Source organism: Scardinius erythrophthalmus (genome assembly GCF_964197995.2).
Source record: "Scardinius erythrophthalmus genome assembly, chromosome: 21".
Taxonomy (NCBI): domain Eukaryota; kingdom Metazoa; phylum Chordata; class Actinopteri; order Cypriniformes; family Leuciscidae; genus Scardinius; species Scardinius erythrophthalmus.
The window spans coordinates 16,892,686-16,910,378 of record NC_138241.1 but is presented as its reverse complement, the minus strand read 5'-3'; the positions used below and the strand labels follow the sequence as shown (position 1 = coordinate 16,910,378).

The 17,693-nt window shown below is 38.3% G+C and overlaps 1 protein-coding gene across 1 annotated transcript in view; it reads left to right on the top strand.

The window, feature by feature from the left end:
• wdr27 (WD repeat domain 27) overlaps positions 1-15,767 on the top strand; it is a 57,386-nt gene extending 41,619 nt beyond the window's left edge. The window contains exon 24 of the mRNA XM_081350569.1: positions 14,280-15,767. Coding sequence (XP_081206695.1) covers positions 14,280-14,345 — 66 coding nt within the window. The 3' untranslated portion in view covers positions 14,346-15,767. The remainder of the gene's footprint in view (positions 1-14,279) is intronic.
• Positions 15,768-17,693: the final 1,926 nt, after the last annotated feature.

Sequence of the window (17,693 nt, the reverse complement as noted above, 5' to 3'; positions counted from 1 at the left end):
GGAGCTATGATGATGGATGGAGGCAGAATAGGTTCGGGTGAATTACATTCAGAAGGGGGATCATAGCGTCTGGACAAGGCATCAGCCTTACTGTTCTTGCAGCCAGGTCTGTAAGTCACTGTGAATTGGAAACGACTGAAGAACAGGGACCAGCGAGCTTGACGAGGGTTCAGGCGTTTGGCACTCTTAATATATTCAAGGTTTTTGTGATCTGTGATGACTAGAAACGGATGAATTGCCCCCTCTAGCCAATGTCTCCACTCTTCAATGGCAGCCTTCATGGATAACAGTTCCTTATTTCCTACATCATAATTTCGTTCGGCTGAAGTTAACTTTCTTGAGAAAAAGGCACAAGGGTACAGTTTACCTGGCTGCCCGTGACGCTGGGATAGCACGGCTCCGATTCCACAATCTGAGGCGTCAACCTCAACCACAAAGGGGAGACTGGGATCAGGATGTTTGAGGATGGGGGCTGAGGTAAAACTGTCTTTAAGTGTAGCGAAAGCTTGAGCGGCTTCTTCAGACCATTTAACCTTAGTAGGTTTGCCCTTGAGTAGAGAAGTCAAGGGGGAAGCAATCAGACTGTAGTTTCTTATGAAGCGCCTGTAGAAATTTGCAAAGCCTAGGAATCTCTGTAATTCCTTTATCGTGGCAGGTTGGGGCCATTCAGTGACTGCTTGGACCTTGGAGTCGTTCATCTCTACCCCTTGGTGGCTGATGTCATATCCCAGGAAGGTCGTGCGTTTAACATGAAACTCACATTTCTCAGCTTTGACATATAGTTGGTTTTCTAAGAGACGAGTGAGAACAGTCCTGACATGACAAATGTGGTCAGCTTCAGACTTGGAATATATTAATATGTCATCGATGTAGGCCACGACATATTGGTTTAATAGGTCACGAAAAATCTCATTGATGAAGGACTGAAATACGGCAGGTGAGTTTGACAGACCATAGGGCATAACCTGGTATTCGTAGTGCCCCCTAGTGGTGAGAAAGGCTGTTTTCCACTCATCCCCTTCACGAATTCGGATCAAGTTATAGGCACTCCTGAGATCCAGTTTCGTGTAGATCTTGGCTTCACGTAGCTGTTCGAGAGCGGCAGGAATCAAAGGAAGGGGGTAACGGAATTTGACAGTGACGTTGTTTAGTCCCCTGTAATCAATACAGGGGCGTAAGCCCCCATCCTTCTTTTCTACAAAAAAGAAACCTGCAGCAGCTGGAGAAGTGGAGGGACGGATAAACCCTGAGTTCAAGGCTTCTTCAATATAGTCTTCCATAGCTTGAGTTTCGTTGCGTGACAATGGATACACTTTGCTTTTAGGGGGCATGGCATTGGGTAATAGGTCAATGGCGCAGTCCCATTGTCGATGAGGTGGAAGTTGTGTGGCCTTAGTCTTGCTAAATACTTCAACGAGATCATTATAACAGGTGGGAATCTTCGTAGTTTGCTTGGTGTCTGGGCTTTCGATGCTTGTAGTGAAACATGGTTGGATTGCGGAGTGCATACAATGGTTCTGGCAGAATTCAGACCAATGAGTGAGTTCACCATGACGCCAGGAGATAACTGGGTCGTGGGCAGATAACCAGGGAAAGCCAAGGATGATTTCCTGTCTAGGTGAATCTATGACGTAAAAAGAGATAGCCTCTTGATGAAATATACCGATACGTAGTTGAAGGGGTTGCGTCTGTAGAGTAATTCCATCTCCTATGGGTGCATCGTTAACAGCACTGATTCGGATAGGCGGTGTGCACAGTACAGTAGGAATGTTGAATTTGGTGATGAGGTCCTTGTGGATCAGGTTCAGTGCTGCTCCAGAGTCAATCAATGCTGTTAAATCCATAGAAATATTGTCTGAAGTTAGTCGAACAGGAAAAGTAACAGACTTGATAGGGAGGAAAGAAAACTGTTCAGCATTTACCCGGGTGGGTTTGGTGGTTATCCGAGTCTTGTGTGAGCAGTCCAGGTTATGGTGTCCGGATTCACCGCAGTAGAAGCACAGGTTGAGCCGTCTCCGTCGAGTTCTCTCCTCCTCTGAGAGTCTGGAGAAACCCAGTTGCATAGGTTCTTGACTGAGGTTAGATTCAGATGAAGGGATAGACTGCAGGACATAAGGTTGACGTATGGAAGGAGTATTGGGTTGTGACCATCGAGCAGACTTCTTCTTGGGAGCTGTTCTCATCAAATTATCAATTTTGATAGCAAGTGTTACATAATCAGAAAATGAAGAATTCTCACCCTTGCAGGCCAGTTCGGCTTGTAGTTCAGGATTGAGGCTTTGTTGAAACACAGCTTTCAGAGAAACATCATTCCACCCACTCTGAGCTGCGAGCGTTCTGAATTCAATGGCATACTCTGCAACAGTACGATTTCCCTGAGACATGTGAAGCAGCTGTGTGGAAATATCTTTACCTCCCGCAGGATATTCGAACACATCTCTGAGCTGCTGAATGAAATAATCATAGGACGTTCTAAAATTCAAGTCAGTGTCCCAAACTGCTGAAGCCCACTCAATCGCTTTCCCAGAGAGTAATGTCATCAGAAAAGCACATTTTTTCCCATCAGTGAACTTGTCTTTCTGGTTATCAAAAAATATCTCCACCTGGCGAATAAATCCTTTGCAATGGTCAGCTGAACCGTCAAATTTATCAGGCATAGCAAAGCTTACTGTTTGAGGCGCAGGTGGAGGGAGCGATCGAAGATAGTGGGTCAGATATTCATTGGTAGACTGGAGTTTCCCAAGCTGTTCCCGGTATTCCCTCAGCATCTCACTTTGATAAGCAAACGCTGTTTGAAGCTCTGAAACTTCTGCTGGATTCATAGGAGGCGAAGTATTCTGTAAGGAGGAGTCAGAGGCAGTATTAGAATCCATGTGCTGAAGTTTATTAAGTGTAGGCAGCAGACTGAGTGGGAAAAGGCAATGTGCAAAAACACTGGTAAATGTCCAAAGGGCAACAAAACCAAGGGGTATCCAAAGGCAGAAGATGAGAAGGCAGGCGAGAGGGTCAAACTCCAGAAACAGTCCAACAGGCAGTCAAAATCCAAAGGGTAATCCTAGAGACAGATATAAGTCAAGGCAGGCAAAGGTCATACACAAGGTAATCAGACAATGAATAGAGAATGCTTGGTAAGGCAGTAGGACTGGCAATACTTCGCAAGGCTTGTTTGGTCATGCCATGCTTTTAATGGCCGCCAAACAGGAAGTAACCATAGAGTGAGCAGAGGGAGTTGCACACAGTCAGTATTCAGGAGAGGGCTCCCTCTGTTGGCGTGGCATTACAATAAATTACATTTTAAAATATATTCAAATAGAAAACAGTTATTTTTAATTGTAATAATTTTTCACAATATTACTGTTTTTTTTCTGTTTTTTTTTATCAAATAAATGCGTCATTGGTAAACATAAGAGACTTTGTTCAAACACATAAAAAGAAATATATTACAGACCCCAAACTTTATTGTGGAACAGTAATATATTTAAGTATATGACTCTATAATGGTTATTTTAAAGGCTTTGCAATTTAAGCATACATGCAAGTGCTTTAATGTATGCACATTATTATAGGCCAGGATTCAAAATGCAGCACATTTTATATAGTACTGTATGTCAAGTCAAGTCACATTTATATAGCGCTTTTTACAATACAGATTGTTTCAAAGCAGTTTTACAGAGATAACAGAAAAAAAATGCAAAAAAGTTTGTTTCCAGAAGAGTAACAGCTTAAGTAAGTTCGGTGATGTTTCATTTTTGTTTTAAAAAAGTTATTAATTTAGTTCATATATATATATATATATATATATATCCGTGATGTCATCGTCCAGCTCAGTTCAGTTCTTGTATAATAGTGTCACTGCAGGCAGATCAATATTATTGTTGAATATTAAATTTAATGTTAAATTTAATGTCCCCAACTAAGCAAGCCAAGCCAATGACAACAAAGGTGGAAAAAGGCGACAGTGGCAAGGAACCAAAACTCCATCAGGTGGCAGAATGGAGAAAAAAACCTTGGGAGAACCCAGGCTCAGTCGGGGGGCCATTTCTCCTCTGGCTAATGAACAAACAGTATATGATTATGATTCAGGCAACATTATAGGTCAGAAGTCAGATTGGTTTGAAACAGTCAGAATATTATCCAGTTCCATCTGGTTTAAGATCAGAGTCATCACGTCGGTATGGAGACGGGTTTGTTGAGGATCAGTGCTGATGGCTGTCGTGTCGATGAGGCCTTCGATGAGAGTCTATTTGACACAATCTCTGCTATCACTTCAGGGATGCGTTGTGGTCATGTCTAGGTGCAGGTCCTGCATCTGCTCTGGATACGGCCCGGATCCGGCTGACTACATCATGCGTTGTGGTCGTGTCTAGGCACAGGTCCTCCATCTGGTCTGGATACGGCCTGGATCCAACTGATTACAGTAAACCTCGGAATAAGCAGAAAGACTAGCACTAGCGTAGATGCCATTCTTCTTATGATGTATCGAGTACATTGGGTGTTAAAGGAAGTGTTCCCGGTTCCGACTGACCTAATTTATGCAGCCTAATAATCATTTAACTGATTTGAATAATAGGAATGTATAATTTTCTATGTGTATGCCAGGTTAAAGAAATGTGTTTTTAGTCTAGATTTAAAACTGACAGAGTGTGTCTGCTTCCCAGACAATGTTAGGAAGAATGTTCCAGAGTTTAGGTGCTAAATAGGAAAAGGATTTACCGCCAGCAGTTGATTTTGATATTCTAAGTATTATCAACTGGCCAGAGTGTGTCACAGTGAGTTCCTGCTTAGTTTGTCTATCCACTGTATAGGGGTCCTTGACTTGAAAAAAATGAAGACCCCTGATTTAGGGCATCCTATGAGCCAAAAAAATTAACGCAGTCCTTTGATGGTTCTGTATTTGAGTGTTTATTGTCCATACTAACACATGTCTGTAGTGTCATCTCTTACCTAACAAGGTCAACTTCTTAGCTGTTTTGTTGTTTACGGGTCTGGATATCAGAGATCTTGGCCATGGCTGTTCACTACAATGGCTGATCAGATCAGCTTGTTTTGCTTTGGTAGTACTCTTTATTTTTCAAGTACACACAGCAGATGTTCAATTATAGCCTGTCTGTTCTTGAGAAGGAAATTAAATGTCCTCTGGAAGAAGTCTTCAGCCATCACTTAAAATAATAATTCACTCAAAATTATTGCACCCTCATGTTGTTCCAAAACGATATGACTTTTTTCTTCTTCTACAGAACACAAAAAGAGCTATTTTTGAAGACTATTTTTCAATCTCTTTTCCATGGGATTGCAATGACTGAGAACTGAAGCTTTTCAAGCTTCAAAAAGGATGCAATTGCACCATAAAAGTATAATATACAACACAATACAGCTGTCTTCTGAAGCAGGTTTGCATGAAGGACAAACCAAAATTAAAGTCATAATTCACTGAATCCTATCTTCTGCCCTATCTTCTTGCATTCATGAAAGAAGTACAGACCATTTCATGAGAGAATCGTTCTTTTAAGTTGAATCTTGATTAATCGAAGACTTTTATGAGACTTATGGTGCTTTTGCTTCATTTTGGAAGCTTAAAAGCTTATTTTCCCACCTATTTTTTGGGGAAAATATAAACGCATCTTTGGCTGTCTTCATTTTTGGCAGTCTCCTATCCACAGAGTGGTTCATTGTTCATTCGCTTTGATAGGTGTAATCACATCCAGTCCCATATTATGTCTTAAACTCTCCAGCGTGAATTAGTCCTTGTGTTTTGAGCTGGTATTAATATGCACATGGCCTTGGGATTTGCATGCACTGTTTTGCTCTTTTTCTTTGTCCTGTTCCAAACTCTTATTCATTCAGATTTCCAAGACTGGAAGTGGAAAGTCTTAGTGGTCGCTGTTGTACTGGCTGAGATACAGAGATCAAGTCAACATGCATTAACTCTCAGGTCTCGTTTCATTCAGACATAGTGGACAATTTTTAATATGTACTCCATCAGTCAAATCTGCATTTATTGTTGTTACTCACTCAAAGAGTGAAGTATGCTAGAGTTTCTTTCCCAAAGTGTTTACTGCAACTCTTTTTTGCACTAGATGCTCTTTATAACATACAGTGGCCTTAAACCATAAAAGTGCACTTTTCATCCACACATTTTCTTTGGGATTGGGTTGATGGATGGATGACAGATAAACAGACAGACGGTTCCAGATTAAGACAAAATGTATTTGGGCACTTAGTGGAACATAGTTGTGAATTCATATAGTGCATCCACTAAAAATCACCATTTGGGACAAAAAAAATGTTACTATAAAAATGGCTCAGAAAAATGAATTTAATATTGAAACCATACAGAGTAGCATTTGGTTGCAATGCGCTTGCTTTGATATTTTGTTATATAATACAATGGTATTCAGACATTTTTATTTGAATTAAGTGACCAAATACTTTTGGAGGCCACTGTATATTATTTCTGCACATTGGGCTGTATTTGTCTTTAAGTTGCAGCACATGGACTTTGGAAGCTATGTGTGACGAGAAAGAGTTATATCCTAAGGCAGAGGCCGGATTTTATTGCATAAACAGCTGTAGCTGTATCTCTTGGCTGCTTTGTGGTCATAAGTTTGGAGAGATCCAGTGCTATGGATGCCATGTTGCATAAAACTGTACAGAACCCTGAGGTCATCTTTTCAACTTTGTATTCTTTCACAATGTAAATTAATAAATAAAATAAATGCTTTAAAATATATTTGCATTCTTACAATGGGCAAGCATTTTGTGATGTTGACATAAAATGTATTTTTATGTTATTTATTTATTTATATTTATTTATTTTATATTTATATATTTTTATTAAATTATATGTAAGAAATACATGGTCAGCAGTGGTTGGTTGGGCACTTTATATAATTTACATTGAGGTTATTAGCCCATTTTGTGCGGCAGATGCTCTCTGTAATGCTTTACTGGTCTCTGCCAAAGGAGATGTCATCCTCATTCCAGGACATTCCCCTGTTTTAATGCATTTCTGGTGTAAGATTCTCCTAACAGTCGCTTTTTCCACTGCTTATACAATTGTCTGTCTCACTAACTTTTGTAATGTAAAGCAATGTGATGTCAAAAAGTAGCCTTTTGTGTTTATGTTTGACCTATTATTCACATAATAACACAAGGGAAGATATTGCAGCCAGTCCATGTAACCTACTTTTGCTTGTTATTCAGCCACTTACAGAAGTTCCTATTGTGAATAGTCACTGTGTATTATATTTAATTCAATTATTCAAGTTAAGTTCCTCTTTTCAAAACACTGGCTTTTTGTTTTATTAGGACATTTAAGGATGAGTCATTGCTGGCAGATAATAAGTCATTTAAAACAGTGGTTTGCGCACATGAAGATATCAGTTTGTGACTCACACCCTTGGCGTCCAAATAGCACAACTACTATGTATAATTCTGAAAGTATAATCCTTGGCCTTGATGTCTCCTGCTTCAAATGCTCTCAGTTTTACCACCTAACGGGCTTCAGAGAGTGAGAGAGACTTTCCGTTCAGGCAGACACTACCCATAAGCCAAGTCTGAGACGTTCTTGTGGAAGTTAGTGCAGAGGTGTGACCCTTCTGTGACATTTACAGATGTGTGATATTGCGCAGGTTCTTTGTTCTCCAGAAGGGTTGCTTGCATCTTACCTATGCCTTTTAGGGAAGAGCAACAATGAGAACAGTACTAACAGAAAATCAATGCAGGTCTGCATACTTGAAAAGCCCTAAATCATTCAGCTCTCCCTGTCTACTTGCTTAAGTCTTTCTTTTGTGATATTTTGTATGATTAAAGGTGTTATTATTAATTAAAATTGTAGGTCTACTAAATCATACTAAATAAATATCCCTTCAACATTTAATTTAAAAGTTGGGGGAAGAAATTAATACTTTTATTCAGCAAGCATGCATTAAATTGATCAAAACTAACAGTAAAGACATTTATAATGTTACAAAAAAAATTATACTTCAAATAAATGCTACTCTTTTAAGTTTTCTATTCATCAAAGAGTCCTAATAATAATTTATCAATCACGGTTTCCACAAAAATATTAAAGCTACACTGTGTAGGATTTTCTCCCATCTAGCGATGAAATGACTACCAACTGAATATTACTTTCTAACCCCTCCCATCCCGAGGGCGTTTTAACTCCTACGGTGGCCTTATTATTTCAAATCTGCCGGCAGTCGCGAGTAATCTCCTCCTCGCATTCGTCCCGGTGCCACTGAGTGTAAAAACGCGAAAGGCGAAGCTTGAATTTCCAGGTATGTCCCTCTTTGGCTAATGTATTTTCAAGATGGAGGCGCAACATGGCTGCCGCCATTCGAGCGACTCGCTCGTATGTATTCTAAATGCCAGATTCTACGCTTACGAGAATACTTGATTAGTTGGTAGAAGTAATTACACATTAATGAGCACATATCATTTTGAAAGAACAAAGTGTTTTTTGCTAAGAATCAGCTTAAAATATTACACAGTTTAGCTTTAAGCAGCACAACTGTTTTTCAATAATGATAAAATTAAGACATTTTTCTTGAGCAGCAAATCAGCATATTAGAATGATTTCTTAAGGATCATGTGACACTGAAGACTGGAGTAATAATGCTGTAAATTCACCTTTGCCATCACAGGATTATACATTAAAATCTATTTTAAAAGAAAGCAGTTATTTCAAATTGTAATAATATTTGACAATATTACTGTTTTACTGTATTTTAATCAAATAAATGCAGCCTTGGTGAGTGTAAGTCTTCTTTCAAAAATATAAAAAATTCCAACTTGACCCCAAACTTTGTTAAGAAAGGAGAGACTTTTTTTAACAGAATTAATGGGATAGTTCACCCACAAATGAAAACCCTATCATTAATTACTCACCCTTATGTCATTCCATATCCGTAAGACTTTCATTCATCTTCGGAACATTGATGAAATCTGAGCGATTTCTGTCCCTCCGTTGACAGCTACGCAACTTCCACTTTGACGCTTCAAAAAGTTGATAAAGAGATCGTAAAACTAATCCATATGAATTGAGCGGTTTAGTCCAAATTTTCTGAAGAGACTTGATCGCTTCATATGATGAACAGATTTAATTTAGGCTTTTGTTCACATGTAAACATTCATCAACTCACACATCAGTTATGATAAATGGAAGCTCAAGCATGTTCTCTTGACGTGGAAGAACCAATGAGGCTCATTCTCGTGTGTTTCGTAGCACGTTTGAGCTTCAGCAAGAACCAATGAGGTTCATTCTGGTGTTTTGCAGCACGTTTGAGCTTCCTCACGAACCAATGAGGTTCATTCTCGTGTTTCACAGCATGTTTGAGCTTCCGCAACAACCAATGAGGTTCATTCTTGTGTTTCGCAGCACGTTTGAGCTTCCGCAACAACCAATGAGGTTCATTCTCGTGTTTCACAGCACGTTTGAGCTTCCACAACAACCAATGAGGTTCATTCTCGTGTTTCACAGCACGTTTGAGCTTCTGCAATAAGCAATGAGGTTCATTCTCATATTACGCAGCAGTTTGAGCTTCCGCAACAACCAATGAGGTTCAATCTCATGTTTCGCAGCACGTTTGAGCTTCCGCAACAACCAATGAGGTTCATTCTCATGTTTCGCAGCACGTTTGAGCTTCCGCAAGAACCAATGAGGTTCATTTTAGTGTATTACGCAGCACGTTTGAGCTTCCGCAAGAACCAATGAGGTTCGTTCTCGTGTTTCACAGCACGATTGAGCTTCCGCAATAACCAATGAGGTTTTTTCTCACGAGTCAAGCAGGTTCGGTTGAGCTTCTGTTTATGTTCACTGATCAATGTTAATATGTGAATAAAAGCCTAAATTAAATCTGTGCATCATATAAAGTGATTAAGTCTCTTCAGAGTTAGTTTTACGATTTCTTTATGAACTTTATGAAGCGTCAAAGTGGTAGTTGCGTGAACTGTCAGCGGAGGGGCAGAAATCTCTTAGATTTCATCAAAAAGATCTTCATTTGTGATGAAGTGAAAGTCTTACGGGTTTGGAACAACACAAGGGTGTGTAAATGATGATAGAAGTTTCATTTTTGGGTGAACTAACCCTTTAAAGACACACATAGGGCCCTATCTTGCACCCAGCGCAATTTACTTTGTACACCGACGCATGTATCATTCCTATTTTGCACCCGCGCAAAGCGCGCTTTTCCCTCCACAGAAGCACGTCGCTAAACTTGGGAATGAACTTGCGCTCCCAGGGCGGTTCAGCGCAAAAAAGGAGGCGTGTTCCAGCGCAAACGTTCCTTCATGCTATTTTGCAGGTTTAGAAAACAATTGCGCCACTAACCAGGAAAAAATTGTTTAAAGTCAGTGGCGCGTTGCGCATGTTATTCATATGCTATTTTAAGGGCGCATGCTTGGCCAATGGCCATAATCAATGTAGCGTGTGCACAACGCGCATACACTTTGATTCTCTCATCTACACAGAAACAGCATTTTTCATTTTTGCAAATCATACATTATTACGATAGATAGATGGATAGATAGATAGATAGATAGATAGATAGATAGATAGATAGATAGATAGATAGATAGATAGGTAGATAGGTAGATAGATAGATAGATAGATAGATAGATAGATAGATAGATAGATAGATAGATAGATAGATAGATAGATAGATAGATAGATAGATAGATAGATAGATAGATAGATAGATAGATAGATAGACAATTTATTATAAAAGCATACATCTAGCTTGCACATTTACCCAAATTATCATACGCCTTTTTAACCGAAGTTAATTTGGGTGGGTTTCTCCATCCCCAACGTCCCTGACGAGAGCGTTGCTCTCCTCGGCTGTGAACCGCTCCTGGCGCGCGCCTGGCAAATCCGCCGTTATAATAGGAATCCGCTTTAGAACAAGCACGCCTGCTCTTAAAGGGAATGTGAGATGACGCTCTGATTGGTTTATTTCACGTTACGCCCAAACCACACCTATGAATAATGAAGCTACTTCAGACCAACCCATTTTAGATTTGCGCCTGGCGCAAGAGTCATTTATCCCGCCGGGAAAATAGCAACAGCGCCAAGACCCGCCCACAAAGTTACTTGCGCTTTGCGCTTTGACACTTGTGTTTCAGATCGTTAAAATAGGGCCCATAGTCTGTAAATGTTCACATTTTCTATGCTGACTTTTGGGGGTAAAATTTGCTAAATGGATTAAAATATGATAAAACAGATAACAGTGATGTCCTACATTTTTTTTGGTATCTCAAAGCATTATCAAATCAAAATGTTTCATAAGTGAAGATGCAAGGGATGGAAGTTAAGTTTAATTAAGGGATTCATATGAGGACAGGGATGGTGATCTGACCTAAATAGGTCTGTCTTGAGGTTGCATTTGAATGTGTCTGGAAAATTGCTTTTTCTTGACAGCTTTGGGAGCTTTTGGGCTGTAACTGTAATACAGACTGAAGAGGCTGTCAGGCCACGTGTTAACAGTATAATAAGTCATTCATCTTTGGATTCACAGTGCATCATGATTTAACAGTTGTTAATTCTGTATAATTCATAAATATATACTGTATACACTGTACTGGTATACTAAATCAATTCTCTCATCCAGTTTTTCCTAAGTAAAGGCACCCACACATGATAATAAGCTGGTCGATTTTGGGCCTCCATCTACGACAATCCTAGGTAAAGTCCAGATTATCTTGAAGGTTCTACAGATTATGTTATCAGATATTCCTGTGGTGTGAGGTGTGTTAAGAGTGATTGAATGTGCTCGGAAGAACATTTAAAAAACCTTTAAGTGTGGGCCATTCTTAAGAAGCTTATTTCTATGGTAAAAAAAAACTGTGAGCCCAGCAGGATGGCATATTTTCCTGCTTGTATAACTCTTGTGGCTTTGGGCAGTGGCAGTGGCTCTGTCAGTTTGCTTTGTCTCTGCTCTCAGCTTTTCCCTCTGAAGGTCAACACATTTTTTGGAGACACCTCTACTGACACCCGCCTAAAGCAGCCAATTTAAAGCAACTCACTGTTATGCCAGGCTATTATTGGCAGAAGAAGGAGGGCATGTAATATGTGCTCATAATTCTAATAATTTTTTATTCAAAGACAGGTTTAGAGATACTGAGCAATTAAATTGAGTAATTGAGTCTTCAAAATCACAGCTTCAGCTTCAAGGATTTTCCCTGTGACTTCAGGGTAATCTGGGATTTAAATGGGATTTTAATGAAAATACAGGCTTTTCTTGGGTCACTGCAAACATAGACTAGATGACTAAAAGCTTTATATCCTGAGGAGGCTATTCTAATCATATTAAATGATCCCCCTATGAGCTAAAAACAAACATGTAAACATGTCTACAAGTTATTTATTCTTCAGCTTTCTTTTTGAAGCTTTGATTTGTGTTTCTTCCTTCCTTAGCTTTCAGCCAGGGAACATTGCAGTAAATCAGGTTATGAAACCTGCGTCAGAAAGTACAATATTTTGCATTCTGATTTATCGTTAAGTTGCTTGTAAAACCATTTAGGCTTAGCTATACTCCTATGGTAGAAATACTCAATGAAAGGAAGATCAGGATACATGGGACAGGGAATTCTTCTCTAATAACTCATTATTTTTTATGTAGATTTTATGACGGATACTTCTTTCTGCCTTCTTCAAAACAAAAAAAAACATCTCATCCAACTCATTGAAATCTTCGTAAATAAGTAATAATAATACTGTGCTTTTTATTTTGCTGCTTTTGCTTTAATATCTTTTTTTTCATTTACACTTAAAGATGTATTTTATTTGTTATATTCAATAGGTTACAACAGATATTTTTTTTGAATAGTTTTTTATTCAGATGAGCAAATCATGAAAAAAAGCACTTTTTGAAGATGATTGTTGTTTCCTGGAAGCCTGGAAACATTAAGAAAATCAATACAATCTTTAAAAGTCATGGAAATGTCTGTAGTCAATTTAATTTATAGCTCAATTGGTAGCACTTTATTTAACAGTCCTGTTCCGCTTGTACATACTATGCACTTATTATATCAATTACAATAACTGGGTTATAACTAGATACTAACACTGAACCTATCCCTAAACCTAACTTTAACCCTAATCTTATATTACCAGTACTTTTTTGATAACTAAGTACTGTAAAATAAAGTGCAACCACACAATTTGTTAGAAATTGTGAGTGTAGTCTCTAGAAACTTATTTTAAAAAGGACTGGGAATGTTATCAACATTGTTTCTCAGAAATCACTTACTGCGCCTTTAAATGTACAAGGACAATAATATGTACATGGGTAAACGCCACAGTGAAGTGCAACAGTAGTTTACACACTATTATGAAATTATTTAATTATATAATAGAATTATCTAAAAATGAATTTAGCATTAATTGTAAAAAGAGTTGAACAAATAATGAAATGCTTAATTCAGGTGATTGCTCTGACAAAGCATTTGCTGTGTGAAGATGGTCTATCTCTCTGTGTGACTGAAAAAGTTTGGAACTGAATTTGTTTTTTATTGATTTTCTTTCAAATTCTTTTCAAATTTGTATTATTTGACTTTCAAATGTCTTTAAATTGCCTTTCAAAATACTTTACTGTGTGTGTAAAGGCAGGTATGTGATATTCTCTGTTCAGAATGCACTCCAGGTCACTGCCAAGTTTCATGTCACTCTGTAAAAGCTGACTGGACAATTTCCCACCTATGACAAAGCAATGAGGTCTTTGTTGCCATCCCAAGTCTATAACCCTCCCAGGCACCATGTGTTGGTTAGATCCTTCACCCTGTGAGTCTGCATGTCACAACACACTTCTGAAGTTTTGCTTCTGATTTGTGCCTGTCAAAACGTTAAAAGATATAGGCCTAGAGAGTCAGTAGAAAATCCAGAGTTGGTGGGATTTCAGTAAACAAACTGCTGAATAAATGGGGTTACATAACTGGCTAATTGTCTTCAGGAGAGCACAATTCAAAGTGCAGGACATAAAAGCTTCAGAACATTTTTATTGGCAAATATAAATAAATGAAAACCATCAACCCCTTAACTCTGTCATTAAGATGGCAGATGTGTTGTTATGTTCCTGTTTTGTCTGTGGTTTTGTTTTAATAATTGATCACGAAAACTATGCCATTGATTAAGTGAAACGGTACTTTTGGAATCAAACACTTTAGTTCATTTGAATCATTCAGGACCTCATAGTTACAATAGAGAGTTTTACCATGAACTAATTTACGCTGCAAGAGGATGTTTCATGAGTGAAGTTTTTTTTTTTTTTTGTTCACAGCTGTTGACTGGAACACTCGATGGAAAACTGGCTTTGTTTCATCCGGCCAAATCTCTTCTCCCTTAAGTGTGGAATTTACCCTATGGCTCAGTTCTTGCCCCAAGTCCACCGATACTGCAGACTAATGAAAGTCTTACATCAGTCGCATTGAGATGCTGGCGTGCCACCTCTGAGACCTACATCATGGACGGGATCTGTGATTTCATCATTTCAGCCGCTGTTGACAACCTACAGATGACACCCTCAGAGAAAAGTCCATTTGAACATTACATAGCAACACGTTCCCATGCACAGATACACATACACACACCATGCAGTATTATGCACTGGTTCATCTGATATGTAATATTCTTTGCAGCAAAAGGATATTAAAGTAGACCTAAATTGTGAATGTAAATCTTATTTTGAGAGTGAAAAAGTAAAAAATACTTTTTTATATATACTTTACAATTTCAGACCCAAAATGATTCATTTTTAAAATGTTTTATCTGTGTGTTGAATTACAGCCCATTTTGCAGCAGTTTGTAATGAAGAAAATGAAATGAAGATGGATATAAGGATATCATGTTTAGGTAAGTTGGTTTTAGGTTTGGTTTCGCATAAATGAAACGCTATATATCCGAGGCACTTTAGCCTTCTCATTATCTTTCAGTCGGCTTCTCTCAAGAATCAACAGTAGTTTGAAGGCGGCTATAATTGATGGAATGCATGTATGCAAGGGACCAATCATGATTCAGTATGTAAATGGAAGTAAGAAAGAAGGCTATTGGCAATTTAGGGTCGGATATACTAACAGCTTGCGCCAGTGTAAATACTCTTCTGGTGTTAAAAAAACTACTGTCAGGAATTGACTAAAGACACGCATTTAAAATTAATGCTGAAAAGGCTTGGACACATTTTGAACACAAAAAAGCATGTCTTAAACCAGACTCTAATTTGTGCTGCTCTTGGTAGATTGTGTTGGTCATTATTGAAATTATCCGGCTGTGTCTGTTCTTTAATTTGCGCGTCGTCAGTAGATCATGCGGAGAACTTTCCACTTTCCAAAATTAAAAATAGACAGCAGACTGAAGACTGACATTATCTATGAAACTAATCTTGAGTGACCTCTGTACATTAAATGGTTTGGGCTGAATTATTTGCACAGTTTTAAAACATACGGTTTGGGGTTTAGAACAAAAACCTCACCAAGATGTGGTTAGATTTTTAAATGCAGAGACAGGATGCTCGTCTGAAAGCAATACATGTATTGTGTCTATCTGGCGCCAATAGATGTTCATGTAAGTGATAGAGAGTAATGTTGGAGTCTTTAATGATGGGTGGTGTCCACTACAATGGCTGGCTGCATTTCTGCACCAATAACTTTTCTGAGGTCATTCTGTTCTCTGCCCGTTTAGAAACTAACCTTCAGTAGAGCATGTTCTACAATAGACTCTCCTAACTGTTAATGTTATACAATTAAAATCGAATGGCATTAAATAAGTTTGCATAAAAATGACAAGATATGCATTCATTTTACAACAGTATATGAAATACCAAGATAAAACTGTTAAGAAAAGTACACTTTTTAATGTTTTATTTTGGCACAAGTTCTAAATGTGAATGGAAACAATTCAGCAGTTTTTTGTTCATTGTCATGAGCCATTACAGGAAAACATTTTCAACCCATGACTTCAAGCAATAGCTGAGGAAGTTATGCAGTGGTTTCACGTTTGATCTTTACTTTTGAATTAAAGAAAAACAATAACGCTTCAACTTCTCTCTTATAATTGGGTTTGGCTGCTTTTCCTAAACAAAGAAGCTGTGCACTTATAATGCTAAACAGAGCGATGTCAAATATGGATGCACTTAACTACCTCATGATAGCCTGTTTCTGTGAATAGTCTGTGTGCGAGCTGCTTTCAGAGACCTCATTTTTAAAGATATGTTCTTAACGGCTCCAAGTTCATGACAGGATGCTGCAATCTTGCTTGGCAATATGTGAAATAAGCTGTCAAAAACAAATGGAGAATAAATTGAAATTACTGAATTGGCCACAATGTTGTTTCAGAACTCTTCCTATTAGAGCTCCCAGTGTGGACTATTGATTTAGGACAATTATTAATTATAAAAACATCAGAAAGACGATAAACCAGTTCTTCATTCGATCAATTGTTCAAGACCTCTGTTGTCTTACTGTATAAAAAATGCAGTTGTCCACGGCTTAGTTGGCATTCTCAGTCCAATTAGACCAGAGGTCGGGAACCTATGGCTCGCGAGCCACATCTGGCTCTTTGGCAAAAATCATGTGGCTCGCGAGGTCTCTAACCCTTTACCAACAAACCATCGATGAAAAACAATTAAAACACATCAACAGAGATCGGCTCTCTGCAGAAAAAGCAACCAATTACAATTCCCTTGTTGTAGTACAGCCTACTGAAGTTAATGAAAAGTTTATGATAATAATAATATTAAAGTTGTACCGGCAAAAGTGCGTGTTCAGTGCTGTTCGCGAGTGTCACGAGTCACCACAGCAATCAACTAACCGCTTACGTTTCTGTGGTAACCTACAGCTCCTGCACTGGGATTCAAGCTGGCGAAAACCATTCTAGAACAGCAGCAAAAATGTAAAAGTAGACTTTATAAACTTTAATATAACATTTTATTGAAACGGGTGCTTTGCTGCGCATAGAGACATTTCACCCGCTGGTATGCTACTTTCACTTTTGCCGCAGAGACCCTTTATGTCCTATAAATGTGTCGTATTTTTGATAATCCGCGCAGATTTCAGTTGACGATTCTGTTTAAAGTTATTAAAAACAAAACATGAATGAATGAGAAAGAAAAGAACAGGATGTGCTTTATATTGAAAAGAAATATTAAAAGCGCGATAAGTCGCGAAAGAGAACTGACAGGATACTGTGCGCGCGCTCCGAGCGCAACACGGACAAGCAGCCTTTGTCTTCGGTTGCGCGCCTAAACGGCCAAATAAACACAGAAATATATCAAAATGCTAAGTCGAGTATTCACATAAACACAGCAGATAGTACTGTGTGCATTCATTCTCTCTCACACGCACACAAAAGGGTATATGCTCATCACTTGGTACTCAACCTCACAGTGAAAGCCCTGCAGAATTAATTCCATATTCCAACTTATTTATTGTTTGCTGAATATTTGTTAATAATATTAATAATTAAATAATATTAATAATAATTACTACGGTTGAATTTTTTATTGAAAAAAGCACGTCTTTAATATTAACTTTAATAATATATATATATATAGGCAATTTTTTTTCCTACTGTGGCTCTTTTGGAAAAATGCATTAACCAAAAATGAAAAAATGGCTCTTTGGTCAAAAAAGGTTCCCGACCCCTGAATTAGACTTACATTTAGATAACCCAAGTGCGCATTAAAGACTTTTGTTTTGTC